The sequence below is a fragment of the Abrus precatorius genome, unplaced genomic scaffold, assembly GCF_003935025.1.
Source record: "Abrus precatorius isolate BTA unplaced genomic scaffold, Abrus_2018 Scaffold20, whole genome shotgun sequence".
Classification (NCBI taxonomy): Eukaryota; Viridiplantae; Streptophyta; class Magnoliopsida; order Fabales; family Fabaceae; genus Abrus; species Abrus precatorius.
Window position 1 is genome coordinate 39034 of NW_020874363.1, and position 23564 is coordinate 62597.

At 47.4% G+C, this 23564-nt stretch overlaps 1 protein-coding gene across 1 annotated transcript; it reads right to left on the reverse strand.

The window, feature by feature from the left end:
• Positions 1-5902: 5902 nt before the first annotated feature.
• LOC113860563 lies at positions 5903-9278 on the reverse strand (the record flags this gene model as incomplete). The annotated part of the gene is made up of 4 exons (XM_027492986.1): positions 9042-9278; positions 7893-8975; positions 7259-7598; positions 5903-7066 (listed from the first exon to the last, which is right to left on the reverse strand). Coding segments are annotated over exons 1-4 (2824 nt in total), but the record flags the coding sequence as incomplete, so codon positions are not given.
• Positions 9279-23564: the final 14286 nt, after the last annotated feature.

Below are 23564 nucleotides of genomic sequence, written 5' to 3' on the forward strand. Positions count from 1 at the left end.
CTGCTAAAAGTTCTTGAATGTCACTCCTAGGACTCTAAGGAAGGGTTTCCAACAACTCTCTCCCCTCCTGGCGCTTCTTTCCCCCAACTTCCAATTTTGGTCTCTTTTGGACCCCTTTGGCTTAGCGCATAAAGAACCCGTGCGACACTCCTGCAGGATGCTAAAACTTCTTGATTGTCACTACTAGGACTCAAGGGAAGGGTTTCCAACCACTCTCTCCCTTGTTGGCGCAAGGAAGCGCCAAAGGGCCCAACTTCCAATTTTCGTCTCTTTTGGTCCCTTTTACTTACCGGCTAAATAAAATGCGCGAGACTTGTCTCTGGCTGCTAAAACTTCTTCATTGCCCTCCCTGGACTCAAAGGAAGGGTTTCCAACAACTCTCTCCCCTCGTGGCGCTTCTTTCCTCCAACTTCCACTTTTGGTCCTTTTTGGCGTAGCGAGTAAAGAACCTGTGCGACACTCCTGCAGGCCGCTAAAACTTCTTGATTGTCACTACTAGGACTCAAGGGAAGGGTTTCCAACCACTCTCTCCCCTCCTGGCGCTTCTTTACGCCAACGGTCAAAAGTTCCCGTTTTGGTCATTCCTTTGGTCCCCTTTGGCTTAGCTGGTAAAGAACCCGTGCGACACTCGTGCAGGCCGCTAAAACTTCTTGATTGTCACTACTAGGAGTCAAGGGAAGGGTTTCCAACCACTCTCTCCCCTGCTGGCACTTCTTTACGTCAATGGCCCAAAGTTCTCGTTTTGGTCTTTCCTTTGGTCCCCTTTGGCTTCGCGAGTAAAGAACCTGTGCGACACCCGTGCAGGCCGCAAAAACTTCTTGATTGTCCCTAGATGGACTCAAGGGAAGGGTTTCCAACCACTCACTCCCCTCTTGGCGCTTCCTTGCGCCAATGGCCCCAACTTCCAGTTTTGGTTTCTTTTGGTCCCCTTTTACTTACTGGCTAAGGAACATGCGCGAGACTCGTCTCTGCCTGCTTAAACTTCTTGAATGTCACTCCGAGGACTCCAAGGAAGGGTTTCCAACAACTCTCTCCCCTCCTGGCGCTTCTTTCCCCAAATTTTCACCTTTGGTCTCGTTTGGTCCCCTTTGGCTTAGCGGGTAAAGAATCCGTACGACACTCCTGCAGGCCACTAAAGCTTCTTGATTGTCACTACTAGGACTCAAGGGAAGGGTTGCCAACACTCTCTCCCTTCTTGGGGCAAGGATGCGCCAACGGCCTCAAGTTCCCGTTTTGGTCTTTCCTTTGGTCCCCTTTGGCTTAGCTGGTAAAGAACCCGTGCGACACTCGTGCAGGCCGCTAAAACTTCCTGATTGTCACTACTAGGACTCAAGGGAAGTGTTTCCAACCACTCTCCCCCCTATTGGCACCTTCTTGCGCCAATGGCCCTAAATTCCAATTTTGGTCTCTTTTGGTGCCTTTTTACTAACTGGCAAAATAACACGCGCGAGACTCATCTCTGGATGCTAAAACTTCTTGAATGTCATTCCTAGGAGTCAAAGGAAGGGTTTCCAACAAATCTCTCCCCTCCCGGCACTTCTTTCCCCCAACTTCCACTTTTGGTCTCTTTTGGTCCCCTTTGGCTAAGCGCTTTACCCACGCGACACTCCTGCAGGCCGCTAAAACTTCTTGATTGTCACTACTAAGACTAAAAGGAAGGGTTTCCAAACACTCTCTCCCCTCCTGGCACTTCTTTTCCCAAATTTTCACTTTTGGTCTCGTTTGGTCCCCTTTGGCTTAGCGGGTAAAGAATCTGTACGACACTCCTGCAGGCCGCTAAAACTTCTAGATTTTCACTAGTAGGACTCAAGGGAAGGGTTTCCAACAACTCTCTCCCCTCTTGGCGTTTCCTTGCGCCAATGGCCCCAACTTTCAGTTTTGGTCTCTTTTGGTCCCCTGTTACTTACTGGCAAAATAACACGCGTGAGACTCGTCTCTGGCTGCTAAAACTTCTTGAATGTCACTCCTAGGAGTCAAAGGAAGGGTTTCCAACAATTCTCTCCCCTCCCGGCGCTTCTTTCCCCCCAACTTCCTCTTTTGGTTTCTTTTGGTCCCCTTTGACTTAGCGAGTAAAGAACCCGTGCGACACTCGTGCAGGCAGCTAAAACTTCTTGATTGTCACTACTATGACTCAAGGGAAGGGTTTCCAACCACTCTCTCCCCTCCTAGCACTTCTTTATGCTAACGGCCCGAAGTTCCCGTTTTGGTATTTCCTTTGGTCCTCTTTGGCTTAACGGGTAAAGAACCCGTACAACACTCGTGCAGGCCGCTAAAACTTCTTGATTGTCGCTACTAGGACTCAAGGGAAGGGTTTCCAACCACTCTCTCCAATCTTGGCGCTTCCTTGAGCCAATGGCCCTTACTTCCAGTTTTGGTCTCTTTTGGTCCCCTTTTACTTACCAGCTAAATAACATGCACGAGACTCGTCTCTGGCTGGTAAAACTTCTTGAAAGTCACTCCTAAGAATCAATGGAAGGGTTTCCCACAACGCTCTCCCCTCCTGGCACTTCTTTCCCCAAATTTTCACTTTTGGTCTCGTTTGGTCCCCTTTGGCTTAGCGGGTAAAGAATCCGTACGACACTCCTGCAGGCCACTAAAGCTTCTTGATTGTCACTACTAGGACTCAAGGGAAGGGTTGCCAACACTCTCTCCTTTCTTGGCGCTTCCTTGCGCCAACGGCCCTAACTTCCAGTTTTGGTCTCTGTTGGTCCCGTTTTACTTACTGGCAAAATAACACGCGCGAGACTCGTTTCTGGATGCTAAAACTTCTTGAATGTCACTCCTAGGACTCAAAGGAAGGGTTTCCAACAACTCTCTCCCCTCCTGGCGCTTCTTTCCCCCAACTTCCAATTTTGGTCTCTTTTGGTCCCCTTTGGCTTAGCGAGTAAAGAACCTGTGCGACACTCCTGCAGGCCGCTAAAACTTCTTGATTGTCACTACTAGGACTCAAGGGAAGGGTTGCCAACACTCTCTCCTTTCTTGGTGCTTCCTTGCGCCAACGGCCCTAACTTCCAGTTTTGGTCTCTGTTGGTCCCGTTTTACTTACTGGCAAAATAACACGCGCGAGACTCATTTCTGGATGCTAAAACTTCTTGAATGTCACTCCTAGGACTCAAAGGAAGGGTTTCCAACAACTCTCTCCCCTCCTGGCGCTTCTTTCCCCCAACTTCCAATTTTGGTCTCTTTTGGACCCCTTTGGCTTAGCGCGTAAAGAACCCGTGCGACACTCCTGCAGGATGCTAAAACTTCTTGATTGTCACTACTAGGACTCAAGGGAAGGGTTTCCAACCACTCTCTCTATTGTTGGCGCAAGGAAGCGCCAAAGGGCCCAACTTCCAATTTTCGTCTCTTTTGGTCCCTTTTACTTACCGGCTAAATAAAATGCGCGAGACTTGTCTCTGGCTGCTAAAACTTCTTCATTGCACTCCCTGGACTCAAAGGAAGGGTTTCCAACAACTCTCTCCCCTCGTGGCGCTTCTTTCCTCCAACTTCCACTTTTGGTCCTTTTTGGCGTAGCGAGTAAAGAACCTGTACGACACTCCTGCAGGCCGCTAAAACTTCTTGATTGTCACTACTAGGACTCAAGGGAAGGGTTTCCAACCACTCTCTCCCCTCCTGGCGCTTCTTTACGCCAACGGTCCCAAGTTCCCGTTTTGGTCTTTCCTTTGGTCCCCTTTGGATTCGCGGGTAAAGAACCCGTGCGACACTCGTGCTGACCGCTAAAACTTCTTGATTGTCACTAGTAGAACTCAAGGGAAAGGTTTCCAACCACTCTCTCCCCTCCTGGCGCTTCTTTACGCCAACGGCCTTAAGTTCCAGTTATGGTCTTTCCTTTCGTCCCCTTTGGCTTAGCTGGTAAAGAACCCGTGTGATACTCGTGCAGGCCGCTAACTTCCAGTTTTGGTCTCTTTTGGTCCCCTTTTACTTACCAGCTAAATAACATGCGAGACTCGTGTCTGGCTGCTAAAACTTCTTGAATGTCACTACTAGGACTCAACGGAGGGTTTCCAACAACTCCCTCCCCTCCTGGCACTTCCTTGCGCCAATGGCCCTTACTTCCAATTTTGGTCTCTTTTGGTCCCCTTTTACTTACCAGCTAAATAACATGCGCGAGAGTCGCCTCTGGCTGGTAAAACTTCTTGAATGTCACTCCTAGGAATCAATGGAAGGGTTTCCCACAACTCTTTCCCCTCCTGGCACTTCTTTTCCCAAATTTTCACTTTTGGTCTCGTTTGCTCCCCTTTGGCTTAGCGGGTAAAGAATCCGTACGACACTCCTGCAGGCCGCTAAAGCTTCTTGATTGTCACTACTAGGACTCAAGGGAAGGGTTTCCAACACTCTCTCCCTTCTTGGCACTTCCTTGCGCCAACGGCCTCAAGTTCCCGTTTTGGTTTTTCCTTTGGTCCCTTTTGGCTTAGCTGGTAAAGAACCCGTGCGATACTCATGCAGGCTGCTAAAACTTCTTGATTGTCACTACTAGGTGTCAACGGAAGGGTTTCCAACCACTCTCTCCCCTCCTTGCGCTTCTTTGCGTCAATGGCCCCAAGTTCCCGTTTTGGTCTTTCCTTTGGTCCCCTTTGGCTTCGCGGGTAAAAAACCCGTGCGACACTCGTGCAGGCTGCTAAAACATCTTGATTGTCACTAGTTGGACTCAAGGGAAGGGTTTCAAACCACTCTCTCCCCTCCTGGCGCTTCTTTGCGTCAATGGCCCCAAGTTCCCGTTTGTGTCTTTCCTTTGGTCCCCTTAGGCTTCGCGGGTAAAGAACCTGTGCGACACTAGTGCAATGATATGAACCCCATTTGCACAAGGGCTGACTTAGGATCTTTAGGGTTAGAACCTTGTAGAAAAATTTGAAAATTTAGTGATGAATTTCTGGGCAAATTAGGTGTTGGTCCATGGTGTTAAAAATGAGTGAAAAAGGAAGCAAAAACGCTAGTTTGGTGGTGGCTGGACAGAATTTTAGAAATGACGGTATCTCGAGTTATAGAACTCCAATTGAGGTGATTCCAAAACGAGGTGAAAGTTCTCGTTCTGAAATGCAATTTAGGCTCAAGAATCACTCAATTTGGCTGAGTAGAACGAGAGTTATGATAACGAAATAATTCTGGGCAGATTTGAGTTTTTTTGGAACTTTGGTGAAGAATTGAATGGGGGAAGGAAAGAATCACTCTTTCCAAGGAAGGCAACACACCAAGGGATGTGAAAGTCCTTTGATACAGCCAAGGTGTTCTTGAATCACTCAAGAACTTAGGAGAATCACTCTCACTAAGATAAAAGAGATAATCTCTAATATTTCTGAATCAAACTTAACTTGTCTTATTGATAAGAATGGTTCAGCTTATATAGAAGCTTTACCATCAGAATTACAAAGGTTCCGTAACGGAAAATGAAACTACTTGATGGCTGATTGTAACTGAAATTGTGGCAACCAAAAAGTCACCCAACAGCCACTAGCTATGCGCCTCTTGGTCTTCCAAAGGCTGATTGTAACTGAAATTGTGGCAACCAAAAAGTCACCCAACAGCCACTAGCTATGCGCCTCTTGGTCTTCCAAAGGCTGATGCCTAAGTTGCCAATTGGGCCCTTATTACAACTTGAAATAAAACCAAACCAAAGCCCATTAGTTGATTAACCACAAAACATAATTTGGTCAGCCAACTTTACAAAGGATTGGGCCATTATTTAAAACAAAAAAAAAACTTAAAAACTGAAGCAAAGTGGCGCCTTAGTTCTCCTCCATTTGGGCCATGATGCAATTCACAACCTTGGTCTTTTCTCCTTGAAACTTGGGCTTGTATTCAATTAATATGGACAACACTTGTTGAAGAGCTTCTTTTGCTATCCTTGCTCTAGCCCTTGTCATAGGTCCTCCAAGTCCTTCAAGAGGATCCTTGCCCTTGCTCATGGTCATGTCCTCATCATTCTCTCCCTCTTGAGAAGGATTTGTCCTCAAATCGGATTCTCCATCTACATCAAAAAGAGATAAGTCAGATACATTGAAGGTGGAACTAACATTGTACTCACCCGGCAGCTCAATTTTGTAAGCATTGTCATTGATTCTTTCAAGCACTTGGAATGGACCATCTCCCCTTGGTTGAAGCTTTGACTTCCTTTGTTCCGGAAACCTTTCCTTTCTCATGTGCACCCAAACCCAATCTCCGGGTTCGAAGATAACCTTCTTTCTCCCTTTGTTGGCTTGTTTAGCATAGCTTTCATTTTTCCTCTCAATTTGATTTTTGACTCTCTCATGAAGCTTCTTCACATAGTCCGCCTTTGCTTGACCTTCTTTATGCTTAAAAACTTTTCCTCTTTTATGTTTGATAACATAAGGGAATTGCTCTAGAAATTCCACCCACTTGGCATGCCTTTTGTTAAGCTTGCCTTGTCCCTTGATATATTTGAGGGACTCATGGTCACTATGAATAACAAATTCCTTGGGATAAAGGTAGTGTTGCCATGTTTTCAAAGCTCTCACTAAGGCATACAACTCTTTATCATAAGTTGAATAGTTAAGGGTAGGACCACTTAGCTTTTCACTAAAATAAGCAATTGGATGGCCTTCTTGCAACAACACAGCCCCAATCCCAACATTTGAAGCATCACACTCAATTTCAAAACATTTTTGAAAGTTTGGCAAAGCAAGTATGGGGGCATTAGTTATCTTTTGCTTAAGAGCTTTGAAAGCTTCTTCTTGTTTCTCTCCCCATTTGAAACCAACATTTTTCTTAAGCACTTCATTTAGAGGTGCTGCCAATGTGCTAAAATCCTTCACAAATCTCCTATAGAAACTTGCTAAACCATGGAAACTTCTCACTTCGGTCACGGACTTAGGTGTAGGCCATTCTTGAATAGCCCTAACCTTTTCCTCATCCACTTGTACTCCTTTTGAACTTACAACAAAACCAAGAAACACAACATGGTTAGTACAAAAGATGCATTTTTCAAGATTGGCATACAATTGTTCTTCTCTAAGCACACACAAGACAGATTTTAAATGATCAACATGCAATTCAAGTGAAGTGCTATAGATAAGAATATCATCAAAGTACACCACAACAAATTTTCCTATGAATTTTCTCAAAACATGGTTCATTAATCTCATGAAAGTGCTAGGAGCATTAGTTAAGCCAAAAGGCATAACCAACCATTCATACAAACCATATTTTGTTTTGAAAGCAGTTTTCCATTCATCCCCTTCTCTAACCCTAATTTGATTGTATCCACTTTTTAAATCAATTTTAGAGAAGTAACATGCACCATGCAATTCATCAAGCAAATCATCAAGCCTAGGTATAGGATGCCTATATTTAATGGTGATGTTATTAAGGGCTCTACAATCAGAACACATGCGCCATGTCCCATCCTTTTTAGGAACCAAAATTACCGGGACAGCACAAGGACTCATGCTATCTCTTACCCATCCCTTACCAATGAGTTCATCCACTTGTCTTTGGATCTCCTTGGTCTCTTGAGGGTTGCTTCTATAGGCTGGCCTATTAGGCAAAGAAGCTCCTGGAATGAGATCAATTTGATGCTCAATACCTCTTAATGGTGGCAACCCACTTGGTACACTTGTTGGAAACACATCTCCAAATTCCTGCAAAAGAGACTTCACTCTAGAAGGCAAATCAAGGTTATCAAAAGTGTTAGTGGTCAAAACATAGTTTTTGCAAATTAACAAAAATAGGGGCTGTTTAGATAGAAACAACCTCTTGACCTCACTTTTTGTAGCTAAAAAGCTCTCCTTCACCTCAAGTGTTTCACTCTTCTTTTTCCTCTCATGTGTTTCTCTCTTGTTGTCCTCACTTTTTGAGCTCTCAAGTGTTTGGCTTTCTTTTTCTTTCTTTTCTTGGACAATCTTTTCTCTCATTTTTCTTTGATCCTCACACACCTCTTGCGGACTTAAAGGTTTGAGCACTATCTTCTTGTCTTGGTGCATGAATGAGATTTTGTTGGTGAAACCATCATGATTGGCTCTTTTATCAAATTGCCATGGTCTCCCCAAGAGTAAGTGGCTGGCCTCCATAGGAACAACATCACAAAGCACCTTATCATTGTATCTTCCAATGGAAATATCCAACTCTACTTGCTTCCTTACTTGCACCTCTCCATCCTCACTAAGCCATTGAAGCCTATATGGCCTAGGATGTGGCTTTGTAACTAAATTCAATTTAGACACAAGTCTTGAACTCGCCACATTGGTGCAACTCCCTCCATCAATGATCACCATGCAAAGTTTACCATTGATCAAACATCTAGTATGGAAGATGTTTTCTCTTTGGCTCTCCTCCAAAGGCTTCAATTGGCTACCAAGTAACCGCCTTATCATCAACAAGTCTCCCTCTGGTGTTTTCTCCACCTCCTCCTCCACGTCCTCATTCTCCTCTTCCTCTTCAATTTCGGACTCACTTATATACTCTCCATCTCTAAGAATCATGGTTTTTTTGTTAGGGCACTCATATGCATAGTGTCCTAAGCCTTGGCACTTAAAGCACTTCACATCCCGACTCCTTTTAGAGGGTTGCTCTTGAGTTTTTAGAGGAGTTTTTGTTGGTGTAGGTGCTGCACTAGAAGTGGCAGACCCTTTTCCCTTATCCTTCCAACTAGAAAAACCAAAATTAGTGGAGCTCCTTTTGGCCACACCTTTCCTTTTCAATTGTTGCTCCACTTGGATTGCTTTGTGAAGCAAGTCCTCCATTTCAACAAATTCCTGCAGTTCAACAATATCACGAATATCATTATTCAAACCACTAAGAAATCTAGCCATAGTTACCTCCTCATCCTCTTCTATCTTGGCTTGAATCATGAGCACCTCCATTTCCTTGTAGTACTCCTCAACGCCTTTGCTACCTTGGGACAATTTTTGAAGTTTGAATTTTAAGTCCCTAGAATAGCTTGTCGGCACATATCTCTTCCTCATGATCCTTTTCATTTCAACCCATGTATCCACCAATGGCTCCTCATTCCTAGCTCTCTCTTTTTGCAATTTGTTCCACCACACAAGAGCATAATCGGAAAACTACATAGCTGCAAGCTTTACCTTTTGGGCCTCTTCATAGGTATTACAAGTGAAAATATGCTCTATTTTGATCTCCCACTCCAAATAAGCTTCCGGGTCACTTCTTCCTTTGAATGGAGGAATAGAAATTTTGACTCCATCAATTCGGTTTTGTCTAGGAGCACCGTCATTACCTCTTCTCCTCTTTTCTTGTTCATCATGACCTCTATTCTCCAATTGGTCCAATCTTTCATAGAGCTCATCATTTTGTTGCCTCATCAATCTCTCCAAATTTCTGGGCAAATTAGGTGTTGGTCCATGGTGTTAAAAATGAGTGAAAAAGGAAGCAAAAACGCTAGTTTGGTGGTGGCTGGACAGAATTTTAGAAATGACAGTATCTCGAGTTATAGAACTCCAATTGAGGTGATTCCAAAACGAGGTGAAAGTTCTCGTTCTGAAATGCAATTTAGGCTCAAGAATCACTCAATTTGGCTGAGTAGAACGAGAGTTATGATAACGAAATAATTCTGGGCAGATTTGAGTTTTTTTGGAACTTTGGTGAAGAATTGAATGGGGGAAGGAAAGAATCACTCTTTCCAAGGAAGGCAACACACCAAGGGATGTGAAAGCCCTTTGATACAGCCAAGGTGTTCTTGAATCACTCAAGAACTTAGGAGAATCACTCTCACTAAGATAAAAGAGATAATCTCTAATATTTCTGAATCAAACTTAACTTGTCTTATTGATAAGAATGGTTCAGCTTATATAGAAGCTTTACCATCAGAATTACAAAGGTTCCGTAACGGAAAATGAAACTACTTGATGGCTGATTGTAACTGAAATTGAGGCAACCAAAAAGTCACCCAACAGCCACTAGCTATGCGCCTCTTGGTCTTCCAAAGGCTGATGCCTAAGTTGCCAATTGTGCCCTTATTACAACTTGAAATAAAACCAAACCAAAGCCCATTAGTTGATTAACCACAAAACATAATTTGGTCAGCCAACTTTACAAAGGATTGGGCCATTATTTAAAACAAAAAAAAAAACTTAAAAACTGAAGCAAAGTGGCGCCTTAGTTCTCCTCCATTTGGGCCATGATGCAATTCACAACCTTGGTCTTTTCTCCTTGAAACTTGGGCTTGTATTCAATTAATATGGACAACACTTGTTGAAGAGCTTCTTTTGCTATCCTTGCTCTAGCCCTTGTCATAGGTCCTCCAAGTCCTTCAAGAGGATCCTTGCCCTTGCTCATGGTCATGTCCTCATCATGCAGGCCGCTAAAACTTCTTGATTGTCACTAGTTGGACTCAAGGGAAAGGTTTCCAACCACTCTCTCCCCTCCTGGCGCTTCTTTACGCCAACGGCCTTAAGTTCCAGTTATGGTCTTTCCTTTGGTCCCCTTTGGCTTAGCTGGTAAAGAACCCGTGCGATACTCGTGCATGCCGCTAACTTCCAGTTTTGGTCTCTTTTGGTCCCCTTTTACTTACCAGCTAAATAACATGCGCGACACTCGTTTCTGGATGCTAAAACTTCTTGAATGTCACTCCTAGGACTCAAAGGAAGGGTTTCCAACAACTCTGTCCTCTCCTGGCGCTTCTTTCCAACAACTTCCAATTTTGGTCTCTTTTGGTCCCTTTTGGCTTAGCGCGTAAAGAACCCGTGCGACACTCCTGCAAGCCGCTAAAACTTCTTGATTGTCACTACTAGGACTCAAGGGAAGGGTTTTCAACACTCTCCCCCCTCCTGGCGCTTCTTTGCGCCAATGGCCCCAAACTCCAGTTTTGGTCTCTTTTGCTCCCCTTTTACTTATTGGCTAAATAACACGCGCGAGACTCGTTTCTGGCTGGTAAAACTTCTTAAATGTCACTCCTAGGAATCAAAGGAAGGGTTTCCAACAACTCTCTCCCCTCCTGGCGCTTCTTTCCCCAAATTTTCACTTTTGGTCTCGTTTGGTCCGCTTTTGCTTAGAGAGTATGGAATCCGTAGGACACTCCTGCAGGCCGCTAAAACTTCTTGATTGTCACTACTAGGAGTCAAGGGAAGAGTTTCCAACACTCTCCCCCCTCCTGGCGCTTCTTTGCGCCAACAGCCCCAAGTTCCCGTTTTGGTCTTTCCTTTGGTCCCTTTTGGCTCAGTTGGTAAAGAACCCGTGCGAGACTTCTGCAGGCCGCTAAAACTTCTTGATTGTCACTACTAGGACTCAAGGGAAAGGTTTCCAACAACTCTCTCCCCTCCTGGCGCTTCTTTCCCCCAACTTCCACTTTTGGTCCCCTTTGGCTTAGCGGGTAAAGAACCCGTGCGACACTCATGCAGGCCGCAAGTTCCCGTTTTGGTCTTTCCTTTGCTCCCCTTTGGCTTCGCAGGTAAAGAACCCGCGCGACAGTCGTGAAGGCCGCTAAAACTTCTTGATTGTCACTACTAGGACTCCAAGGAAGGGATTTCCACACTCTCTCCCCTCCTGGGCCTTCATTGTGCCAACGGCCCCAAATTCCCGTTTTGGTCTTTCCTTTGGTCCCTTTTGGCTTAGCTGGTAAAGAACCCATGCGACACTCGTGCAGGCCGCTAAAACTTCTTGATTGTCACTACTAGGAGTCATGGGAAGGGTTTCCAACCACTCTCTGCCCTCCTGGCGCTTCTTTGCGTCAATGGCCCAAAGTTCCCGTTTTGGTCTTTCCTTTGGTCCCCTTTGGCTTCGCGGGAAAAGAACCCGTGCGACACTCGTGCAGGCCGCGATAACTTCTTGATTATCACTAGTTGGACTCAAGGGAAGGCTTTCAAACCACTCTCTCTCCTCTTGGCGCTTCCTTGCGCCAATGGCCCCAACTTCCAGTTTTGGTCTCTTTTGGTCCCTGTTTACATACCGGCTAACTAAAATGCACGAGACTCGTCTCTGGATGCTAAAACTTCTTCAATGTCACTCCTGGGACTAAAAGGAATTGTTTCCAACAACTCTCTCCCCTCCGAGCGCTTTTTTCTCCTAACTTCCACTTTTGGTCCCCTTTGGCTTAACGGGTAAAGAACCCGTGCGACACTCCTGCAGGCTGCTAAAACTTCTTGATTGTCACTAGTTCGACTGAAGGGAAGGGTTTCCAACCACTCTCTCCCCTGCTGCCACTTCTTTGCGTCAATGGCCCCAAGTTCCCGTTTTGGTCTTACCTTTGGTCCCCTTTGGCTTAGCTGGTAAAGAGCCCGTGCGACACTCGTGTAGGCCGCGAAAACTTCTTGACTGTCACTACTAGAAGTCAAGGGAAGGGTTTCCAACCACTCTCTCCCCTGCTGCCACTTCTTTGCGTCAATGGCCCCAAGTTCTCGTTTTGGTCTTTCCTTTGGTCCCCTTTGGATTAGCTGGTAAAGAACCCGTGCGACACACGTGTAGGCTGCTAAAACTTCTTGATTGTCACTACTAAGAGTCAAGGGAAGGGTTTCCAACCACTCTCTCCCCTGCTGCCACTTCTTTGCGTCAATGGCCCCAAGTTCTCGTTTTGGTCTTTCCTTTGGTCCCCTTTGGCTTCGCGGGTAAAGAACTTGTGCGACACCTGTGCAAGCCGCTAAAATTTCTTGATTGTCACTAGTTGGACTCAAGGGAAGGGTTTCCAACCACTCACTCTCCTTTTGCCGCTTCCTTGCGCCAATGGCCCTAACTTCCTGTTTTTGTTTCTTTTGGTCCCTTTTTACTTACCGGATAAGGAACATGCGCGAGACTTGACTCTGGCTGCTAAAACTTCTTGAATGTCACTCCCAGGACTCAAAGGAAGGGTTTCCAACAACTCTCTCCCCTCCTGGCGCTTCTTTCCCCAAATTTTCACCTTTGGTCTCGCTTGGTCCCCTTTGGCTTCGCGGGTAAAGAATCCGTACGACACTCCTACAGGCCGCTAAAACTTCTTAATTGTCACTACTAGGAATCAAGGGAAGGGTTTCCAACACTCTCCCCCCTCCTAGCGCTTCTTTGCACCAACGGCCCCAAGTTCCCGTTTTGGTCTTTCCTTTGGTCCCCTTTGGATTAGCTGGTAAAGAACCCGTGCGACACACGTGTAGGCTGCTAAAACTTCTTGATTGTCACTACTAAGAGTCAAGGGAAGGGTTTCCAACCACTCTCTCCCCTGCTGCCACTTCTTTGCGTCAATGGCCCCAAGTTCTCTTTTTGGTCTTTCCTTTGGTCCCCTTTAGCTTCGCGGGTAAAGAACTTGTGCGACACCTGTGCAAGCCGCTAAAACTTCTTGATTGTCACTAGTTGGACTCAAGGGAAGGGTTTCCAACCACTCACTCTCCTTTTGGCGCTTCCTTGCGCCAATGGCCCTAACTTCCAGTTTTTGTTTCTTTTGGTCCCTTTTTACTTACCGGATAAGGAACATGCGTGAGACTTGACTCTGGCTGCTAAAACTTCTTGAATGTCACTCCCAGGACTCAAAGGAAGGGTTTCCAACAACTCTTCCCTTCCTGGCGCTTCTTTCCCCCCACTTCCACTTTTCGTCTCTTTTGGCTTAGCGGGTAAAGAACTTGTGCGACACTCGTGCAGGCCGCTAAAACTTCTTGATTGTCACTAGTTGGACTCAAGGGAAGGATTTCCAACCACTCTCTCCCCTCTTGGCGCTTCCTTGTGCCAATGGCCCCAACTTTCAGTTTTGGTCTCTTTTGGTCCCCTTTTACTTACCGGTTAAATAACACGCGCGAGACTCATCTCTGGCTAGAAAACCTTCTTGAATGTCACTCCTAGGAATCAAAGGAAGGGTTTCCAACAACTCTCTCCCCTCCTGGCGCTTCTTTCCCCAAATTTTCACTTTTGGTCTCGTTTCGTCCCATTTGGTTTAGCAGGTAAAGAACCCGTGCGACACTCGTGCAGGCCGCTAAAACTTCTTGATTGTCACTACTAGGAGTCAAGGGAAGGGTTTCCAACCACTCTCTCCCCTGCTGCCACTTCTTTGCGTCAATGGCCCCAAGTTCTCGTTTTGGTCTTTCCTTTGGTCCCCTTTGGCTTCGCGAGTAAAAAACTTGTGCGACATCCGTGCAGGCCGTTAAAACTTCTTGATTGTCACTAATTGGACTCAAGGGAAGGGTTTCCAACCACTCACTCCCCTCTTGGCGCTTCCTTGTGCCAATGGCCCCAACTTACAGTTTTGGTTTCTTTTGGTCCCCTTTTACTTACCGGATAAGGAACATGCGCGAAACTCGTCTCTGGCTGCTAAAACTTCTTGAATGTCACTCCCAGGACTCAAAGGAAGGGTTTCCAACAACTCTCTCCCCTCCTGGCGCTTCTTTCCCCCAACTTCCACTTTTGGTCCCTTTTGGCTTAGCGGGTAAAGAACCCGTGCGACACTCGTGCAGGCCGCTAAAACTTCTTGATTGTCACTAGTTGGACTCAAGGGAAGGGTTTCCAACCACTCACTCTCCTTTTGGCGCTTCCTTGCGCCAATGGCCCAAACTTCCAGTTTTTGTTTCTTTTGGTCCCTTTTTACTTACCGGATAAGGAACATGCGCGAGACTTGACTCTGGCTGCTAAAACTTCTTGAATGTCACTCCCAGGACTCAAAGGAAGGGTTTCCAACAACTCTTCCCCTCCTGGCGCTTCTTTCCCCCCACTTCCACTTTTCGTCTCTTTTGGCTTAGCGGGTAAAGAACTTGTGCGACACTCGTGCAGGCCGCTAAAACTTCTTGATTGTCACTAGTTGGACTCAAGGGAAGGATTTCCAACCACTCTCTCCCCTCTTGGCGCTTCCTTGTGCCAATGGCCCCAACTTTCAGTTTTGGTCTCTTTTGGTCCCCTTTTACTTACCGGTTAAATAACACGCGCGAGACTCGTCTCTGGCTAGAAAACCTTCTTGAATGTCACTCCTAGGAATCAAAGGAAGGGTTTCCAACAACTCTCTCCCCTCCTGGCGCTTCTTTCCCCAAATTTTCACTTTTGGTCTCGTTTCGTCCCATTTGGTTTAGCAGGTAAAGAACCCGTGCGACACTCGTGCAGGCCGCTAAAACTTCTTGATTGTCACTACTAGGAGTCAAGGGAAGGGTTTCCAACCACTCTCTCCCCTGCTGCCACTTCTTTGCGTCAATGGCCCCAAGTTCTCGTTTTGGTCTTTCCTTTGGTCCCCTTTGGCTTCGCGAGTAAAAAACTTGTGCGACATCCGTGCAGGCCGTTAAAACTTCTTGATTGTCACTAATTGGACTCAAGGGAAGGGTTTCCAACCACTCACTCCCCTCTTGGCGCTTCCTTGTGCCAATGGCCCCAACTTACAGTTTTGGTTTCTTTTGGTCCCCTTTTACTTACCGGATAAGGAACATGCGCGAAACTCGTCTCTGGCTGCTAAAACTTCTTGAATGTCACTCCCAGGACTCAAAGGAAGGGTTTCCAACAACTCTCTCCCCTCCTGGCGCTTCTTTCCCCCAACTTCCACTTTTGGTCCCTTTTGGCTTAGCGGGTAAAGAACCCGTGCGACACTCGTGCAGGCCGCTAAAACTTCTTGATTGTCACTAGTTGGACTCAAGGGAAGGGTTTCCAACCACTCACTCTCCTTTTGGCGCTTCCTTGCGCCAATGGCCCAAACTTCCAGTTTTTGTTTCTTTTGGTCCCTTTTTACTTACCGGATAAGGAACATGCGCGAGACTTGACTCTGGCTGCTAAAACTTCTTGAATGTCACTCCCAGGACTCAAAGGAAGGGTTTCCAACAACTCTTCCCCTCCTGGCGCTTCTTTCCCCCCACTTCCACTTTTCGTCTCTTTTGGCTTAGCGGGTAAAGAACTTGTGCGACACTCGTGCAGGCCGCTAAAACTTCTTGATTGTCACTAGTTGGACTCAAGGGAAGGATTTCCAACCACTCTCTCCCCTCTTGGCGCTTCCTTGTGCCAATGGCCCCAACTTTCAGTTTTGGTCTCTTTTGGTCCCCTTTTACTTACCGGTTAAATAACACGCGCGAGACTCGTCTCTGGCTAGAAAACCTTCTTGAATGTCACTCCTAGGAATCAAAGGAAGGGTTTCCAACAACTCTCTCCCCTCCTGGCGCTTCTTTCCCCAAATTTTCACTTTTGGTCTCGTTTCGTCCCATTTGGTTTAGCAGGTAAAGAACCCGTGCGACACTCGTGCAGGCCGCTAAAACTTCTTGATTGTCACTACTAGGAGTCAAGGGAAGGGTTTCCAACCACTCTCTCCCCTGCTGCCACTTCTTTGCGTCAATGGCCCCAAGTTCTCGTTTTGGTCTTTCCTTTGGTCCCCTTTGGCTTCGCGAGTAAAAAACTTGTGCGACATCCGTGCAGGCCGTTAAAACTTCTTGATTGTCACTAATTGGACTCAAGGGAAGGGTTTCCAACCACTCACTCCCCTCTTGGCGCTTCCTTGTGCCAATGGCCCCAACTTACAGTTTTGGTTTCTTTTGGTCCCCTTTTACTTACCGGATAAGGAACATGCGCGAAACTCGTCTCTGGCTGCTAAAACTTCTTGAATGTCACTCCCAGGACTCAAAGGAAGGGTTTCCAACAACTCTCTCCCCTCCTGGCGCTTCTTTCCCCCAACTTCCACTTTTGGTCCCTTTTGGTTTAGCGGGTAAAGAACCCGTGCGACACTCGTGCAGGCCGCTAAAACTTCTTGATTGTCACTACTAGGAGTCAAGGGATGGGTTTCCAACCACTCACTCCCCTCTTGCGCCTCCTTGCGCCAATGGTCTCAACTTCCAGTTTTGGTCTCTTTTGGTCCCGTTTTACTTACCGGGCTAAGGAAGATGCGCGAGACTCGTCTCTGGCTGCTACAACTTCTTGAATGTCACTCCCAGGACTCAAAGGAAGGGTTTCCAACAACTCTATCCCCTCCTGGCGCGTCTTCCCCAAATTTTCACCTTTGGTCTCGCTTGGTCCCCTTTGGCTTCGCGGGTAAAGAATTCGTACGACACTCCTACAGGCAGCTAAAACTTCTTGATTGTCACTAGTTGGACTCAAGGGAAGGGTTTCCAACCACTCTCTCCCCTCTTGGCGCTTCCTTTCGCCAATGGCCCCAACTTCCTGTTTTGGTCTCTTTTGGTCCCCTTTTACTTACCGGTTAAATAACACGCGAGAGACTCGTCTCTGGCTGGAAAATCTTCTTGAATGTCACTCCTAGGAATCAAAGGAAGGGTTTCCAACAACTCTCTCCCCTCCTCGCGCTTCTTTCCCCAAATTTTCACTTTTGGTCTCGTTTGGTCCCCTTTGGTTTAGCGGGTAAAGAATCCGTACAACACTCCTGCAGGCCGCTAAAACTTCTTCATTGTCACTTCTAGGACTCAAGGGAAGGGGTTCCAACCACTCTCTCCCCTCCTGGCGCTTCTTTGCGTCAATGGCCCCAAGTTCCCGTTTTGGTCTTTCCTTTGGTCCCCTTTGGCTTCGCGGGTAGAGAACCCGTGCGACACTTGTGCAAGCCGCTAAAACTTATTGATTGTCACTACAAGGGCTCAAAGGAAGGGTTTCCAACAACTCTCTCCCCTCCTGGCGCTTCTTTCCACCAACTTCCACTTTTGGTCCGCTTTGGCTTAGCTGGTAAAGAACCCGTGCGACACTCGTGCAAGCCGCTAAAACTTCTTGATTGTCACTACTGGGAGTCAAGGGAAGGGTTTCCAACCACTCTCTCCCCTGCTGGCACTTCTTTGCCTCAATGGCCCCAAGTTCTCGTTTTGGTCTTTCCTTTGGCTTCGCGGGTAAAGAACCTGTGCGACACCCGTGCAGGCCGCAAAAACTTCTTGATTGTCACTAGTTGGACTCAAGGGAAGGGTTTCCAACCACTCACTCCCCGCTTGGCGCTTCCTTGCGCCAATGGTCCCAACTTCCAGTTTTGGTTTCTTTTGGTCCCCTTTTACTTACCGGCTAAGGAACATGCGCGAGACTCGTCTCTGCCTTCTAAAACTTCTTGAATGTCACTCCCAGGACTCAAAGGAAGGGTTTCCAACAACTCTCTCTCCTCCTGGCGCTTCTTTCCCCAAATTTTCACCTTTGGTCTCGTTTTGTCCCACTTTGGCTTCTCAGGTAAAGAATCCTTACGACACTCCTGCAGGCCGCTAAAACTCTTGATTGTCACTACTAGGACTAAAGGGAAGGGTTTCTAACCACTCTCTCCTTTATTGGCGCTTCTTTGCAACAACGGCCCCAAGTTTCCGTTTTGGTCTTTCCTTTGGTCCCTTTCGGCTTAGCTGGTAAAGAACCCGTGCGACACTCGTGCAGGCCGCTAAAACTTCTTGATTGTCACTACTGGGAGTCAAGGGAAGGGGTTCCAACCACTCTCTCCCCTCCTGGCGCTTCTTTGCGTCAATGGCCCCAAGTTCCCGTTTTGGTCTTTCCTTTGGTCCCCTTTGGCTTCGCGGGTAGAGAAAGTGTGCGACACTTGTGTAGGCCGCTAAAACTTCTTGATTGTCACTACTAGGGCTCAAAGGAAGGGTTTCCAACAACTCTCTCCCCTCCTAGAGCTTCTTTCCCCCAACTTTCACTTTTGGTCCCCTTTGGCTTAGCGGGTAAAGAACCCGTGCGACACTCGTGCAGGCGGCTAAAACTTCTTGATTGTCACTAGTTGGACTCAAGGGAAGGGTTTCCAACCACTCTCTCCCCTCTTGGCGCTTCCTTGCGCTAATGGCCCCAACTTCCAGTTTTAGTCTCTTTTGGTCCCCTTTTACTTACCGGTTAAAGAACACGCTCGACACTCGTCTATGGCTAGAAAAACTTTTTGAATTTCACTCCTAGGAATCAAAGGAAGGGTTTCCAACAACTCTCTCCCCTCCTCGCGCTTCTTTCCCCAAATTTTCACTTTTGGTCTCGTTTCGTCCCCTTTGGTTTAGTGGGTAAAGAATCCGTACGACACTCCTGCAGGCCGCTAAAACTTCTTCATTGTCACTACTAGGACTAAAGGGAAGGGTTTCCAACACTCTTCCCCCTCCTGGCGCTTCTTTGCGCCAACGGCCCCAAGTTCCCGTTTTGGTCTTACTTTTGGTCCCCTTTGGCTTAGCTGGTAAAGAGCCCGTGCGACACTCGTGCAGGCCGCTAAAACTTCTTGATTGTCACTACTAGGAGTCAAGGGAAGGGTTTCCAACCACTCTCTCCCCTGCTGGCACTTCTTTGCCTCAATGGCCCCAAGTTCTCGTTTTGGTCTTTCCTTTGGTCCCCTTTGGCTTCGCGGGAAAAGAACCTGTTCGACACCCGTGCAGGCCGCTAAAACTTCATGATTGTCACTAGTTGGACTCAAGGGAAGGGTTTCCAACCACTCTCTCCCCTCTTGGCGCTTCCTTGCGCCAATGGCCCCAACTTCCAGTTTTAGCCTCTTTTGGTCCCCTTTTACTTACCGGTTAAAGAACACGCGCGAGACTCGTCTCTGGCTAGAAAAACTTCTTGAATGTCACTCCTAGGAATCAAAGGAAGGGTTTCCAAAAACTCTCTCCCCTCCTCGCGCTTCTTTCCCCAAATTTTCACTTTTGGTCTCGTTTCGTCCCCTTTGGTTTAGTGGGTAAAGAATCCGTACGACACTCCTGCAGGCTGTTACTTCTTCATTGTCACTACTAGGACTCAAGGGAAGGGTTTCCAACACTCTTCCCCCTCCTGGCGCTTCTTTGCGCCAACGGTCCCAAGTTCCCATTTTGGTCTTTCCTTTGGTCCCCTTTGGCTTAGCTGGTAAAGAACCCGTGCGACACTTGTGCAGGCCGCTAAAACTTCTTGATTGTCACTACTAGGAGTCAAGGGAAGGGTTTCCAACCACTCACTCCCCTCTTTGCCCTTCCTTGCCACAATGGCCCCAACTTCCAGTTTTGGTCTCTTTTGGTCCTTTTTTACTTACCGACAAAATAAGACGCGCGAGACTTGTCTCTGGCTGCTAAAAATTCTTGAATCTCACTCCTAGGACTCAAAGGAAAGGTTTCCAACAATTCTGTCCCCTCCTGGCGCTTCTTTCCCCCGACTTCCACTTGTCGTCTCTTTTGGTCCCCTTTGGCTTAGCGGGTAAGGAACCCGTGCGACACTCGTGCAGGCCGCTAAAACTCCTTGATTGTTACTATTAGGACTCAAGGGAAGGGTTTCCAACCACTCTCTCCCCTCCTGGCACATCTTTGTACCAACGGCCCCAAGTTCCCGTTTTGGTCCTTCCTTTGGTCCCCTTTGGCTCAGCGGGTAAAGAACCCGTGCGACACTACTGCAGGCTGCTAAAAATTTTGATTGTCACTACTAGGACTCAAGGGAAGGGTTTCCGACCACTCTCTCCCTACTTGGCACTTCCTTGCGGCAACGGCCGCAAGTTCCCGTTTTGGTCTCTTTTGGTTCCCTGTTATTCTTCGACAAATAACACGCACAAGACTTGTCTCTGGCTGCTAAAAATTCTTGAATCTCACTCCTAGGACTCAAAGGAAGGGTTTCCAACAACTCTGTCCCATCCTGGCGCTTCTTTCCCCCAACTTCCACTTGTCGTCTCTTTTGGTCCCCTTTGGCTTAGCGGGTAAGGAACCAGTGCGACACTCGTGCAGGCCGCTAAAACTTCTTGATTGTCACTACTAGGACTCAAGGAAAGGGTTTCCAACCACTCTCTCTCCTGTTGGCGCTTCCGTGCGCCAATGGCCCCAACTTCCAGTTTTGGTCTTTTTTGGTCCCCTTTTACTTACCGACTAAACAACACGCGCGAGAGTCGTCTATGGCTGCTAAAACGTCTTGAATGTCACTCCTAGGAGTCAATGGAAGAGTTTCCAACAACTCTCTCCCCACCTGGCATTTCTTTCCCCCAACTTCCACTTGTGGTCTCTTTTGGTCCCTTTTGGCTTAGTGGGTAAAGAACCCGTGCGACACTCGTGCAGGCCGCTAACACTTCTTGATTGTCACTACTAGGACTCAAGGGAAGGGTTTCCAACCACTCTCTCCCCTCTTGCCGCTTCCTTGCGCCAATGGCTCCCAACTTCTAGTTTTGGTCCCTTTTGGTCCCCTTTTCCTGACCAGCTAAAAAACACGCGCGACACTCGTCTCTAGCTGCTAAAACTTCTTAAATGTCACTCCTAGGAGTCAAAGGAAGGGTTTCGAACAACTCTCTCCCCGCCTGGCATTTCTTTCCCCCAACTTCCACTTGTGGTCTCTTTTGGTCCCTTTTGGCTTAGTGGGTAAAGAACCCATGCGACACTCGTGCAGGCCGCTAACACTTCTTGATTGTCACTACTAGGACTCAAGGGAAGGGTTTCCAACCACTCTCTCCCCTCTTGGCCCTTCCTTGCCCCAATGGCCCCAACTTCCAGTTTTGGTCTCTTTTGGTCCTTTTTTACTGACCGGCTAAATAACACGCGCGAGACTCGTATCTGGCTGCTAAAACTTCTTAAATAACATTCCTACGAATCAAAGGAAGGGTTTCCAACAACTCTCTCCCCTCCTGACGCTTCTTTCCCCAAACTTCCACTTGTCGGCTCTTTTGGTCCCCTTTGGCTTAGCGGGTAATGAACCTGTGCGACACTCGTGCATGCCGCTAAAACTTCTTGATTGTCACTACTAGGACTCAAGGGAAGGGTTTCCAATCACTCTCTCCCCTCTTGGCGCTTGCTTGCGCCAATGGCCCCAACTTCCAATTTTGGTCTCTTTTGGTCCCCTTTTACTTACCGGCTAAATAACACGCGCGAGACTTGTCTCTGGCTGCTAAAACTTCTTGAATGTCACTCCTAGGACTCAAAGGAAGGGTTTCGAACAACTCTCTCCCCTTCTCGCGCTTCTTTCCCCCAACTTCCACTTGGGTCTCTTTTGGTCCCCTTTGGCTTAGCGGGTAAATAACCCGTACGACACTCGTGCAGGCCGCTAACACTTCTTGATTGTCACTACTAGGACTCAAGGGTAGGGTTTCCGACCATTCTCTCCCTACTTGGCGCTTCCTTGCGGCAACGGCCGCAAATTCTCGTTTTGGTCTCTTTTGGTCCCCTGTTATTTACCGGCTAAATAACACGCGCGAGACTTGTCTCTGGCTGCTAAAAATTCTTGAATCTCACTCCTAGGACTCAAAGGAAAGGTTTCCAACAACTCTGTCCCCTCTTGGCGCTTCTTTCCCCCAACTTCACTTGTCGTCTCTTTTGGTCCCCTTTGGCTTAGCGGGTAAATAACCCGCACGACACTCGTGCAGGCCGCTAACACTTCTTGATTGTCACTACTAGGACTCAAAGGAAGGGTTTCCAACAACTCTCTCCCCTCCTGGCGCTTCTTTCCCCAAATTTTCACTTTTGGTCTCGTTTCGTCCCATTTGGTTTAGCAGGTAAAGAACCCGTGCGACACTCGTGCAGGCCGCTAAAACTTCTTGATTGTCACTACTAGGAGTCAAGGGAAGGGTTTCCAACCACTCTCTCCCCTGCTGCCACTTCTTTGCGTCAATGGCCCCAAGTTCTCGTTTTGGTCTTTCCTTTGGTCCCCTTTGGCTTCGCGAGTAAAAAACTTGTGCGACATCCGTGCAGGCCGTTAAAACTTCTTGATTGTCACTAATTGGACTCAAGGGAAGGGTTTCCAACCACTCACTCCCCTCTTGGCGCTTCCTTGTGCCAATGGCCCCAACTTACAGTTTTGGTTTCTTTTGGTCCCCTTTTACTTACCGGATAAGGAACATGCGCGAAACTCGTCTCTGGCTGCTAAAACTTCTTGAATGTCACTCCCAGGACTCAAAGGAAGGGTTTCCAACAACTCTCTCCCCTCCTGGCGCTTCTTTCCCCCAACTTCCACTTTTGGTCCCTTTTGGCTTAGCGGGTAAAGAACCCGTGCGACACTCGTGCAGGCCGCTAAAACTTCTTGATTGTCACTAGTTGGACTCAAGGGAAGGGTTTCCAACCACTCACTCTCCTTTTGGCGCTTCCTTGCGCCAATGGCCCAAACTTCCAGTTTTTGTTTCTTTTGGTCCCTTTTTACTTACCGGATAAGGAACATGCGCGAGACTTGACTCTGGCTGCTAAAACTTCTTGAATGTCACTCCCAGGACTCAAAGGAAGGGTTTCCAACAACTCTTCCCCTCCTGGCGCTTCTTTCCCCCCACTTCCACTTTTCGTCTCTTTTGGCTTAGCGGGTAAAGAACTTGTGCGACACTCGTGCAGGCCGCTAAAACTTCTTGATTGTCACTAGTTGGACTCAAGGGAAGGATTTCCAACCACTCTCTCCCCTCTTGGCGCTTCCTTGTGCCAATGGCCCCAACTTTCAGTTTTGGTCTCTTTTGGTCCCCTTTTACTTACCGGTTAAATAACACGCGCGAGACTCGTCTCTGGCTAGAAAACCTTCTTGAATGTCACTCCTAGGAATCAAAGGAAGGGTTTCCAACAACTCTCTCCCCTCCTGGCGCTTCTTTCCCCAAATTTTCACTTTTGGTCTCGTTTCGTCCCATTTGGTTTAGCAGGTAAAGAACCCGTGCGACACTCGTGCAGGCCGCTAAAACTTCTTGATTGTCACTACTAGGAGTCAAGGGAAGGGTTTCCAACCACTCTCTCCCCTGCTGCCACTTCTTTGCGTCAATGGCCCCAAGTTCTCGTTTTGGTCTTTCCTTTGGTCCCCTTTGGCTTCGCGAGTAAAAAACTTGTGCGACATCCGTGCAGGCCGTTAAAACTTCTTGATTGTCACTAATTGGACTCAAGGGAAGGGTTTCCAAC